We start from the raw sequence: 13,150 nt of genomic DNA, 5'->3' as shown, positions 1-13,150 counted from the left end.
TTTAAACTTCTCCACAGTGACAGAGGATCAGAAGTTATGCGGGTGGAGACTACAGTGTCTTTCATTGTGAACATAAACAGCATTATATTCAGCGAGTGCTGCTCAGCTCTGGAAGGTTTGTGCTGCTGCTGGGAGAAACTTCATTCATTTAGTCTGCTGTGGTGTTTCTCACGCCGAGCGGTGGGGATTAACTGGTAGCTGTGTGTGAGGAGCGAAGATCAGCGGCGGCTGACATTTCTCCGCTGATGTTTGGACTTACATGGACGGAAGGAAACCTGACAACGCGCTGGAGCAGAGAGGGGCGTCAGAGCAAGGTAAAGCATTTTAACCTAAACCCATAAACCCATCCCCGTGACGCCCGGTCTGTCACGGCTCTCACCTCTCGCTCACGTCCTCGGCTCTGTGTCCGTTGAAGGGCTGGAAGCCCGCCCTCTGCGGGGAGGCGGAGCCGCAGGGGGAGGCGTGGCCGGACCGCCCGAGAGACGCCCTGCGGCTCCGCCTCCTCTCCAGGCCCCGCTTTTTATCCCCGCAGCCGAGGCTGGATCGCCGGCGGTCCCGCCGTCCCATCGGCGGAGGCTTGCCGTCGTCATCGCCGTCTTCATGCCGAAGAGTCATCTGGGGGAAAGGCATCAGTGAGACAGACGACACAGGCCTGCATGATATGCAACAACAGTGCCAAGAAAAAGACATGTTCTCTTAAAAATGGCCAAAATATGATCCAAACTGTAATGATTCAGATGACTAAAGTGATATCATAAACGGAGTATAAAAATTGAGCACATATTTTTATGAATTGTTTTTTAGATCATGTAAGGACAACTTCCAAAAGCTAACAGCTTATTTCCTTCAAAGGTTATGAGAAGAGGATCACTGTACAAAAAGGGAACTGCATCAAAAATGTTCTATAATAATAAAAGCAAACCTCGTAGAGGTTGAGCTGCTCGACCAGGTCGAGATCGGTCCCTTTCCGTCCCAGGTGTCTTTGAGAAACGGTCTCCATGCCCTGCTCCTCCAGTCCGTCCACCATGTCATAGAAAGAGTCCTGGTCGGGCAGCGCTGCGAGCGTCTGCAAACCAACACAAGTCGGGTTTGTAATCAAGGTACAACTAAAGTTTAAAAGCTTTTCATTCTTCAAATTAAATTGTCTCAAAAGAAAATCAGCAAAGCATCACAGTTGATGCTTTTATATTAAGCAGTAGTACAGATGACTTCTACAGTTTAGATGGTTCAATGATGCAGATATTGATGACACAAAAGACCTTATTGATGAGGGTCATGGCGTAGACCAGCAGCTCGGTGTCCACTCCGTCCTTCTCATGCAGGATCTCCATCGCGTTGGACCACGATTTGCAACCTAAACATCAGTACCACAGTGAACATGTGAACTAGAATCCATTGGATGAAGGGTAAAAGTAATGTTTATATTTGACATTTGGTCTTGTGTACCTCTCTTTGTGTCCACAGATGTGATGGCTTCTATCAGCAGCGGGGCGTTGGACTCCGAGTACTCCACAAAGACCAGCAGCAGCTTTAGAGCTGTTTTCACCACCAGGCGGAACTAAAGGAGAAAAACAAATACGATCGTTTGAATCATAACTTGTGCTACATGCACAACTCTATAAATTATCTTTAGGTTCCCACTGTGCTTTTTTCCCCCAACAGACTTGACAAGAGGATAATTACTCATACTGTCAGTAAACACTGAAAATGTAAATAACAGAATTTCAGGGTGAAGACTGGCTTCAAAGGTAGTAAGATTCTGTTTAGGTTAATTTTAGGGAGAGAGTTATCGTCAGGGAAGTATTTATTATGGTTACGGTACAGTAAGTCTTAAAGAAATGAAAGTAAGTCAGTACTTTTCTCTGAAATGGCAGAAACCTGACTCTGCAACCCAACAGTGAATTCCCCCTGGAGGAGCTTTTGCGTTAGATGCTGTCTGAAATCTATTCCATGAGAACGTTGCAATACTGAAAGACACGTTGATGCTTAAAGCAAATCAAACGGCAGAAAACCGAGACACGCTCTACCTTTGAGCCGACGAGGGTGTAGAGCCACTGGATGGTCTCTGGGTGTCCGATGACCCCGTTCATCCCGTCCACGTACAGCATGATCTGCCCCAGGGCTGACAGGAAAAACACACACACACACACACACACACACACACACACACACACACACACACACACACACACACACACACACACACACAGGAAACATTACAAGATAGCCCAACTGAGGAGCACAGTGGCTCGAGATCACAGAAAGACACTGGAAAGTACATTCTGATGGTAATATGATGTGGTTTGTTACCATGCTGTATTCATCAGAAATGGACAGCCGTTACAGTTTCTGCTGAATAACCTTTGAAACCCAGTATTTGTTCTATAAATCCACATGTTGATATGTTCATAATATAATGTTGTTCACATATCTGAGTATTTTATTCCTATGTCTGCTGCATCTACTGAATTGAGTAACATGCTCGTCTTTTTCAAGGATTATTTTCATTTATGCTGTCTCTCTGTGGACTTACAGACCAAAAACACCTCTTTCACGATCAAGCTAAAAAGCATGTTCAAAAGCACAAATTATGCATCATAACCAAAGAAAAAAATAAAAGTACAATGAGTTTAAAAGCAATGCTGCATTTGATTAAAAAAAATCGGTATGAGGAAGAGTTAAAAAAAAAGTATTGAGTTCAGGCAGATTAATCATATGAACAAACAAGATTACATTTTCTGTTAAACTGCTCAGGAGTTAAGTATTAATATGGTGTTAACAGTGGTTCAAACCACAAGAGAGTTTCCGTATAAATAACTACGTCTGCGGAAACGACCGTGCCTTTCCCTTCTGCAGTGAAAGTGAAAGAATTTTCACATCTACAGAATCTCAAGCAAGAAGCGGGGCAGAGCAGCTCAAACCCTGTTCAACCATGGGAGTGAGCCCAGAATTGAAAGCTGAAGTCATTTCTTCACTTTGTGGAGAACCTGTAAAACTTTATGACAGCAGAACTTTTCAAGGGAGAGTACCTCCTCAGAAGCTGTCGGTGGATGACTTTTTGCTTCGCACCATCCTCGGGAACCAGGAGACGTATCGGGAGCTTTTCTTGGATGTCGAAAACTTTTTCGACCCAGACTATGACTACGACTTCACCAATCTCTCAGACTCAGATCTTTTATGTAAGAGAGGGGATGAATATTATGAGCGTCCAAAAGGCTGGTACCGCATGGCCCTGAAGGTCAGAGGTAAATATCCAGACGGAGACGATTGGCTGGGACCCGATGGCTGGAGGAGACACTCCGTGCCCGGGGAATGGCCTGTTTCATACCATGGAACAAGTATCGATGGCGCCAAAGGCATCATCAAGGAGTGGTACAAAGCCGGAGACAGAGATCAGTATGGAAGGGGAGTCTACTCTACGCCCGACATCCACGTGGCGGACTATTTTGCCACAACCTTCAGCTCGCCCACGACGGGGAAATGCTACAAAGTGATCATGCAAAACCGAATCAACGGCGACAAGAGAGAGAAATGCGACGAGCCAGACTACTGGCTGATTCCCGTCGAGAGCGGAACACCACCTGATGAAGAGAAATCCATAGTGGAGCGCTCAATTCGACCCTACGGCATTTTGATCAAGGAGATAAGAGATGAAGAAACGCCACCACATTCCATAGCAATAGAGGAGCGCTCAAGTCGACCCTACAGCAATTTGATCAAGGAGATAACAGATGAAGGAACGCCGGCACATCAAGACAGCTTCTGCACCATCATCTAACAAGGTCAACGTCTTTCTTCGCACTCCAGCAGCCCAACAAGTCTGTTTCCGTCTCTTCTCAGCAACCACAATGATGGAAAAGACTCTGAAACTGTTATCTCATTCATTTTGACTTAGTTTCAGAAAAAAAAGGAACGTGGTGGTAGTGTGAGTCACTGATCAATGGAAATGAAGAATGTTGATTTTCTGATGCTGATGTTATTGTTGTTCATGTTTATGACATTTGATTGTGAAAACACAAGAATCAATAGTTTAATGAATGTTTATAACCCGCTTGTGTCTTTGCATGACCTGTTTTGTCTCACCTACAAACAATTACGAGCACATAAAGACAGAGAGGTTGTTGCATGTTTCCTGTTTCCTGTAATTCAACTCAAGTTTCAGTTACCGAGTATCAGAAACGGCAGTTAACCTGCAGACATCTGAGGCGTGTTCCACACAGCCAAAAGACACGGAGTCATTATCTATGAAAAAGTTACAGTAATTCATACATACTGCATTTTCTAAGGCATGTTCAACCCTTTTTTAGTCGTGATGGGGGTGGAAAAATATATTACTAATGACACAGATCATAACCCAAGCCAGGAATTCAATTATGTTTTACATTTAAAAAACTGGTAATAACCTCACTTTGCTTTTGAAAAAAGAAAAAAAAAAACAAAAAAAAAAAACAAAACAAGTTTTTGGTATTGATCGCTCTTAAACACAATAACTTCTGAACCATTCACTGTTTTTTCAAAGAAGCTGCACACAAAAGCTCTTCACCTGAATTTTTCAGTTTCGGTTCTCAGATGCACACAACTGCAGCACAATGCTGCTATTTATAGCGCGGCGGCGCGGCGCAATCAACACAACAACCCCCAAAAATAGGAGAAAGGTAATTACTTCCAAAAATTAATGGAAGACACAAAATCCCCAAAAAACAGGATAAATATACACAAAATACTCGAACGCCAAAGAAAGAAAAACTGCACATAAAAAAAATGATGTCATGTGCCCAGCACATCACAGCATGTCTGCAACATTTCCAGCCCTTTTATATACACACATAAACTCACGTTGCTTCATTTCTCTTTTTGTTGTAAACGTTTATTGAAAAGGTTATAGCTTTATTCCATACCAGTTTTTTTTCTTTTTTTTTAAATCAGTTTTCTGAAACGTTTATCATGAACACAATGTTTGCTTTCCTGACTTGACCTTAAGTGTGTTTCTGGACTCAGACCTGAGTCTGTTTGCCTATATTAACACAATAAAGTCTTCCAATCACCTCATCTCAACAGGAGATTTTGTGCATTGGTATAAATTAATGACACAGTGTTGGAAATGAGAAACTGTACCTCTTAATATGTAGTTCTGGTAGTTCTGGTCGGCTTCTGCTCCCACCTTGATGAGACACGTCAGACCTTCGGCCATCACAAACTCGTGGACCAGGTCTTTGTCGTCCTGAGAGGAAAAATGAACGGGATGAACTCAGCTGTCATTTACCTCCATAAAATCCCTCTGAAAAGCCCAGACCATACACAGAAATACCCCAGTTGCGTTTTCTCTGGTTACCACAAGATGTCAGTGATGAGTGAGAAAAGGATTAAAGTTTTAAAGGCTGCAGGTTTTCAACTGCAGCAGCTCTGGGGAGGCGACAGTAACATGTTTCACACAGTGTGCTGCTCTGGACAAGTCATCCCTTGTAAACAAAACTTATAAAAAAATAATGAGCTGAATTTCATCTGCTTTGGAAATTAATAGAACAATAACCCAGAGTAACTCAGATCAACTAGTTTAACACAGAAAACTCACTTTTCTGTGTGTATGCTTGTGTTTGAAAGTAGCTGACTCCACTCTTCTTGAAATACAATATTCACACAGACACACACAGAAACAGACACACACTCACAGACACACACAGAAATGCCACGTTGATGGAGATCCCTGTCATCAGAGAGGCTTACAGTGGCCGCAAGTCTGCAGAAACAAACTAACAGTAATCCTTGTGCAAATGCATGTGTGTGTGTGCGTGCGTGCATGCCTCTGTGTGTGTTTTTACCTGAAATATCTGCTTCAGAGAGAACAATGCTCGTCTCAAGTCACGTCCATTGGAGTTATACAGCCTCTCTGTAGAAATACAGAAACACAGAAATGGTTCAACAAGGGAAACACATGAGAAAACAGGAGGAAAAGCTTGTGTTCTCCCCTGGACACCTTTCATCTCTCACCAGGCTTAATTTTTTTTTTTTTTCTTTTTTTACTCTGATGAGCGGATCAATAAAACTTCGGGGGTAAAATGAGTCTCAGCTGTGCAAAAAAACAACAAAAAAAAGTTACACAACAGCCCGAGAAGTGAGAGGGATGACGAAACCAATCACCTGAGGAGAGCACCCCATCGCACACTTTCTCTGCATTCACACACACACACACACACACTCATACACACACACGTTGCAGCGCTGATTAGAGCTGTATTGGAATGTTAATGAGCTGCTGGCCGGGATTCAGCGTTGAGGTATTCAGGTCACGACACGGAAACCACTCAGAACGAACGATGACAGCTCATACGCCATGTCACCGATATTCATCTGATTATTGCTGCCCGACAGGGACGCTGCTGATACACCGCTATAATCACTCTGCTTCAGGATGTCTGATTATAGCCGTCAGATTTCTTGATGGTTTTCTGGGCTACCAGTCATGCTTTTCAACACTAAACGGAGTATTTTAGGAATATAAGAGTCTTTATATTATATTTATGCATAATTATTTTGAAATGATGTGAGGAATTAGATTTTTTTCATAGTCTGATTTTATATATATACTCAGTATGTGTATAATACTGACATTAAACAGATGCTGATCCTACTTTATTGCCATTCTCGAAGCTGTCATTTGTTCTCTTGATGGACGACAAGTCCATTACGTCTCTCAATGTGAAGTGCATGTGAATTACACAACAGTCTTTATCGTGTTTCTGACAAAAGAAATCATTTTCCTGAGTGCTTTCCATTAAGCTTTAAGCCTGCCTGCATGTGTGTGTGTGTATGTGTGTAGTTGTGCTTTTGCACTGAGAGTCAGCAGGGGGTCTCAGGGCTTGTGTTTACATGTGGACTTTGCGTGCTGACGACGAACCCTCTCGTGCCCGAGCGGGTGGGCTGAAAGGGCAGGGAAGGACCGGGTGGGCACAAACCGGGCTGGCCAGCCCCCGTCTGTCTGGGACTGTAATCACCGCGAGGCTAAGCGAGGCTAACCCAAGGCCAGGGTCAAAGTCATTATCATTCCGCGCGCAGACGAAGGATGGCAGGCCGGTCCGCGTCTCCATCTGCAGGAGCATTTCTACAGATTACCAAATCCTTCTGTGATGAGAGGCGAGTGGCATGTGTGAAGGGTGCCAACACACACACACAGACACACACACACACACACACACACACACACACACACACACACACACACACACACATGTTGTCAGATTCATCTGTAAATCGCTCCTAAAATTTGACAAAAAAAAAAAAAAAAAAAAAAGGCACAGCTCTCTTGATCTCATTTTCCTGGAAATCAAGTGTCCACTTCATGATGCGCAGCACAATAATAGACTCACTGGCAAGGCCAGACGTTCACGTGCGACGCCTGTGCGCTTCGTCAGGGCCACGAGCGCGGCTGTCAGAGCGACCTTTCGCCCGGCGTCTGCTGTGCCTCAGGAGCACGTCGGCGGCTCGGATAAGGCCTCCGGCGATGCGGGTCAAAACGCCGGCGTGCGCGAGGCGATTTGAAGCCGTCGAGTCTCGTGCACGCAGGTGAAACAACAGCCGCGGTTGTCACGGCAACCGCCTGCAAGCACTCCCTAGTCCCAGGAGAAGTCCCGTCAGGATAATTGAGCGCAAATACAGTTGGACGTGCTGAAAAATCGGGGTCGTTTTCCTAAAACCACAGAGGACTCCAGCTGTCCCAACACGGCGGGAAGGAGCCGACGCATAAATCACTCACTTTCAGGCCGCTTGGCCAAACAACGCTTCTCTGGCACCTGCACAGATCTACATCAGGAGAGAAATAACAAGAAAACACATCCTAATGAGATGCCGTCTGAGGAAAAGAAACGGAGGTGTATGAAGAAAAGCATAATAAGCTGAAGGAGCTCCTCTGGACGGACGGTTTGTCCTTTTATTGGCCACTCAGAGCTAAAATGCTCATTGTGGTGTGTCACTGTGGCTCGGGCCGAGCGTCTCTGCACATGTGGACAGACGGACGGAGGAAAGAGCTCCATTTAATGGTTCTCCCTGAGTTTTACTGTTTTGTTTTGGAGGGCTTTGCAGTTCGAGTCTGTCCTGCTCCACCATGACCTCAGACGCGCTGCGGCGTAACAAGCCCTGATGAGTCACTTCGCCTCGCATTAGCAGGGAAAGTCTGTCGGTACACGGAGTTATTTCCACTTGTGTCTGATGCGGAGGATTCTGTTATTCATTTTCTGAATATGACACGTTAATGATGCCAAAACTGATGCTGAGCTACACAGAAAAAGTGACACGCAACACAAATGTGTTCAATCACTGTATTTATTGACGTAGCAAATCAGAGCTGGGGCCTGGAAGACACACTCATGACACTAACGACTAAAGGCTGAGGTATGTATGATTCAACCAGTCACAGCAAAATGGTACGATTTTTGATATTTTTGTTAGAAATAAGGGGTTATACACTAGCATAAGTTTTGTGAAGTGATGATTACAACTCTGAAAGTAACCCAATTAAAATGACTATTAATTACTATTAATAAAATGCATCTCTTAAAGCCCCACTGTAGCTTTTTTCTTGAAACTTTCAGAAAAGTATTGGGATATAAACCTGAGTCATTGTCAAAAATATACATAAAGTAGCTGTAAGGCCAAACAACAACGAACAATAAGGCCTAAAATCACTCAAGGAGAGTAAAAAGAATAAACTGCAAATGGATAAAAATGGGGACAAAATTAAAATAGAAAAATATCTTAATCTAAAACAGTTGCTACATAAGATATCTAAACAAGTAAAAAAAAAAAAAAAAAAAGAGTTAAAACAGCTTATATAACTAAAATGGTGAAAACAGCTTAAAAAAGATCAAATGCATATATAATTTCAGAAGCTGTGCTCTTTTCACTTTAAAGAATGACCATTCGCTGAATCTGGACACTAATTATTTTTGGAGCAAAGTGTGAAAAACATTTCTTCTGGTCGTAAAGGTTGCAGAACCGTGTCTTCCAAATGTAATTTTCACTGAATGTGATTTAAAAGCTTCTGCTAAAGTGACTTTACGCCTGAACAAATAAATACATATGCATTAGTTTGAGCCTGTGCAGTGTGCGCTTATGTGTGGGAACGTCGTCTCCAGTGAAGCAGGGATTCCCCTCCGGTGCCAAAGGCTGTCTGCTAAGTCGTTCACGAGTAGTCGGATCCCTCCCTCCCCTCCCGCCATAATGAGATTAATGCTGTGACCCTTCAGCTTTGACTAATCCCTCAACGTTTACTGCACCATCTACAGATCTCTAAACAGAAAAACACACACAGGCCAGCTCAGGCTATAGGAGCAGGCCCGATCCACCTGCAACCACTCCGTGGCACAGCCGCAAGGAAAGTGATATAAGGAATAACATAAACAAGGCATTAATGCAGTAAATCCACCATAAGGAGGCTGCTCACGTAGGGCTGATGGTGAAAAGTTAACAGTTTGACGGGCATTTTTGACGGGCAAATGTTCCATGATGTTAAAAGCCTAGTATTTTAGCCCAAAATGATCACTTATAGTGTGTGAGTTATAGAACACACAGTGTGGGACTTGGGAGGTTCGTGGGTTCAAACTCAAAAAGTGGAGGAAAAAAAAAAAAATTGGAATCCACCTGAATTGATCATTGCATATATTGCATTTAATGAAAATAAATCTGTAACGTGAGAGTTGCAGATATATATGAACAGCTATATGTAAAACACCAACCATATCAAACCACTACTTCACCATGCACCACAAACAAAGTGATGATTATCTGTCAGTTCACATCCGGTTAATTGATTCATTGGACAGCAATAATCTATACAGGCACCTTCGTGGTTTCCTCTCTTGGAGTCGTCCTTCTGCCTGCTTGGGTTTTGCGCTTCCCTCCCACAGTTCCAAAAAACATGCGTTTGAGATAAACTATTGAGTCTAAATTGCCCAAAGACGTGAAGCCGTAGGTGTGTGAATGTCTGGATCTCTCCGAGGCCGTCCTGTCCGGGATGTACAGGACGGCCTTCGCCCACACTCACCGGGCTCGCCTCCAGCAACCCGCGACCACAAGCAATCACAGAACTCGAAGATAAGAACACGGAACCGAGAGCGCACATACGAGATGTAAACGTATCTGTGTACTGTGTGTGGAATTATTTTAACATCATTTCAAGGCCACAGGATGCTTCCAGAAAAGGATACACTGAGGTCAAGCAAGGGCGATGTTTTTAAAGGACGGCACGGCGGTCTCTGGGTCAGGCGAGAGAGGGGCGGATCACAGCTGCTAGCGCTGCGCTTAGGCCACGTTATAACTACACGATTTCAAAAAGAGAGAGAAAACGCCCCCCTCCCCCCCACATGCGGCTGTCTGCACCGATCAGTCAGCTGGTTCTTCAGCGGGATCTAAAATAAAGAGGTGACACCAGGAGGAGGAGCGACGGTACGCTGGACGGCTCGGTTTAATCCCAGGGAAGTCTTCCCCTCTCTGCCGGTATCGAGCTAAATATAGGAGCGCTGGGTATCAAGCGTACTGTAACGACCCGGGTTCAATCTCCGTTCGGGTCACGAAGTGCACCGTGCGGCGCTTTATTCAGTCGAGGAAAAAAAACCAAATCAAATAAATCAGATATCATCAATTCCAGAGTGGTTTCAACTGTGTGATGAATTTTTCCATAAGTGTAAAATTCTGTTAAAAAAAAGAAGCGGAAACAAATGAAACTAAGACTTTCGTGCACAGCTTTCGGTTCTCGCACGTATTTTGAGTGAGTGCACATGTGCTAAGGCATAACTGGGTGGTATTTTCTGGTGTGCGGACACATCTGTGGAGTAGCATGAAGGAATAAATAACCCATCAATCTGCCGTGAGCTGATATTTGGGTAATAATGCATGATTTCAGTCTCCTGTCGAGTGGAGTGAACAGGAAACGTTGGCAGGCAGCAAAGGTCAGACTGCTGAGGACAACTTGGTTATTTTGTGACTGTCTATTTTCTGTCTGTTGGTTTTGGCTTTCCAGTGCGAGCGCTGGAGGCTGCGGACGGCGCGGATGACGGCCGAGGCCTCGTGAGCTCCGTGTGTGTGAGCGAGGAAAGGAAAAAGGAAAAACGTGGAGAATGAAAGTTTGGGAAAGAGCAGCGGTTGGGGTTAGCATTAGCACGCGCGTGGAGAAAAGGCCTAAACGCAAACGCACATTTGTGTGCACATTAAAAAAAATAAGAGAGTCATAGATGATTCCCATAAATCCTCTCCCAGGAGAAAACAAACTGCTGCTGCGTTTTACAGCGAGCACACTGAAATATGCTGCAAACAGCACGTCCACGCACACACACACACACACACACGAACACACAATCCGACACACAGGCTGTAAAAGATCGCAGACCTCAACCTTGAACCGGCATGAAGGACATGAGCTGTGAGAGATCTTAAAAGCAGATGTCTTCAGGAAGTCAACACACCACCTCATGAACACACACACACATGAATACAGTGCATCCTCCCTGGCATGCGCTCTGCGTCCATCACCTCTGAGTCACCTCAAAAGTCACAACACAAACACAAATATAGACAAGTTTTTTTTTTTTTTATTATTCCTCAGGCATGCTGTGTCAGCATAAAAACTGGCTACAGCACTGCTATTTATTGACACACACTCCCTTTCTGCTGTGTATAACTCACAGTGAAGCCATCTTTACAGATTTCAGCACATTTGTTCTTATTTTGGTTAACCTGGCTCTCACTTTCATCGATTAAAGCCTCAACGTTGACAGAAAATTTCCCTACATGCATATTTGGAGCAGGTGTGGGAAGACAGGGGGCGTGTCCAGCAGTGCTGACATGTGATTGGTCGGCTAAACGGTGAAGCATGAGCCCGCTGACTAGTCAGCATCAGAAAATATTAGTAGGATAAATTAATTAGTGTTCTGTATCCCGCTGCAAGTCGTCTGCAGAGCTATGAAACACAGCCCCCCACTGCAGTGTTAACATTTCTCACAAGATCAGCAAGGTTTCTCTGTGTTCCACAAAACTGTGTGAAAACCTTTTTAAATATCTCATAACTTGATAATTGCATTAAAGTGTTTTTCTCTTCTGCCTCAAATAATGCACCTTTAAATATCAGTTAGTCCACATGGTCACTTGATTGCTGCTAATTTAAGGAACATATGTTTAATCCGAGTAAGTGGAAGTATATGCAACTTCAAAAGCTGTGTTTTCTTCATTTTACAGGTCAGATGTAAAAATACAGACAGAAATACAATAAAAAGCTACGTTTTTTTTTTTTTTAGTTAGTACCCTAAAAACATGCTGAAGTCTGAATGTGTTCTCAAAAAATGTCCTTTGTTTTGTAGATTTGCTGACTTTTTCTAGTTTTTTTTTGTCATTATCATTGAAAAAATAAACATCTCTTTGTCTCTAGAAAGCAAAACAGCTTGTGAACTTCATATGTGGACAACACTTGTTGTAGTGTGATCGTAACTGCAAGTGTTTCTCCTAATTAACCACATATGTATTTTCCAATAAACGAAGTTATAGTTTCAGGAACCGTCTAAACTTGGCCCTTTCAACTTCTGCCAGCAGGCAGTTGCACGCAGCTCTCGTCATGCAGTTTATCTGCATTCATTCTGATGAAGTGCAACTGCTTTCTCTCTCTGCAGAGTGCGGCCGCACAAAAAAAAGCTGACGGTGGGAAATATGGCGGCGTCCAATCCCACATATAAATGCGCACGTGTGAAACAAGCGGCCAGTGTTTTCCCTCGCTCCCCCCGCCATCCTTTTGTGATTCTGTCTCATTTACGCATTCTCTGTCTCTCTCACTTCTCACGCTGGTGTCATTGTTAATTGACTGAATGCACTGAGCATGTGCGCCGGCGGTCAGAAATAAGAGAAAAACTGGCAGAAAAGCAAAGTGGTAAAATAAAATGAGAGCTTTGTGCGGCTTTGAGTTTTTTATTTTTGGCAGTGTTGTTGCTCACGATGGACAAAAAGCCACGTTTTGTTTTTAAAATGTGGTACTAAAATGTTTATTTTTGATTAACTCCTCTAACCAATGGGGGCGAGGAAGACATATAAGAGAGAAAAAAGATACAGAGACATTGAGAGAGTGAGAAAGGCAAACACAGAGTGAACAGAGGGTGAAACCGGAGCAGTGAGACTG

The 13,150-nt window shown here is 43.8% G+C and overlaps 2 protein-coding genes across 7 annotated transcripts in view; one reads left to right on the top strand and one right to left on the bottom strand.

Annotated features, from left to right (window-relative positions):
- fhod3a (formin homology 2 domain containing 3a) overlaps positions 1-13,150 on the bottom strand; it is a 45,535-nt gene that overhangs the window by 15,575 nt on the left and 16,810 nt on the right. For all 6 annotated transcript variants that reach the window (XM_030120646.1, XM_030120641.1, XM_030120642.1 and 3 more), the window contains exons 4-10: positions 5,820-5,887; positions 5,116-5,221; positions 2,028-2,122; positions 1,447-1,558; positions 1,260-1,354; positions 923-1,066; positions 380-615 (exon numbers count right to left, since the gene is read on the bottom strand). In XM_030120646.1, coding sequence (XP_029976506.1) covers positions 380-615; positions 923-1,066; positions 1,260-1,354; positions 1,447-1,558; positions 2,028-2,122; positions 5,116-5,221; positions 5,820-5,887 — 856 coding nt within the window. The remainder of the gene's footprint in view (positions 1-379; positions 616-922; positions 1,067-1,259; positions 1,355-1,446; positions 1,559-2,027; positions 2,123-5,115; positions 5,222-5,819; positions 5,888-13,150) is intronic.
- Positions 2,893-4,514, top strand: LOC115409446 (uncharacterized). The gene is made up of 2 exons (XM_030120647.1): positions 2,893-3,650; positions 3,732-4,514. The coding sequence occupies exons 1-2, from the start codon at positions 2,933-2,935 to the stop codon at positions 3,776-3,778; spliced, it is 765 nt and encodes a 254-aa protein (XP_029976507.1). The 5' UTR covers positions 2,893-2,932; the 3' UTR covers positions 3,779-4,514.

The sequence above is a fragment of the Salarias fasciatus genome, chromosome 22, assembly GCF_902148845.1.
Source record: "Salarias fasciatus chromosome 22, fSalaFa1.1, whole genome shotgun sequence".
Lineage (NCBI taxonomy): Eukaryota > Metazoa > Chordata > Actinopteri > Blenniiformes > Blenniidae > Salarias > Salarias fasciatus.
The sequence above is the reverse complement of the archived record's forward strand: the minus strand, read 5'-3'. Positions and strand labels throughout refer to the sequence as shown.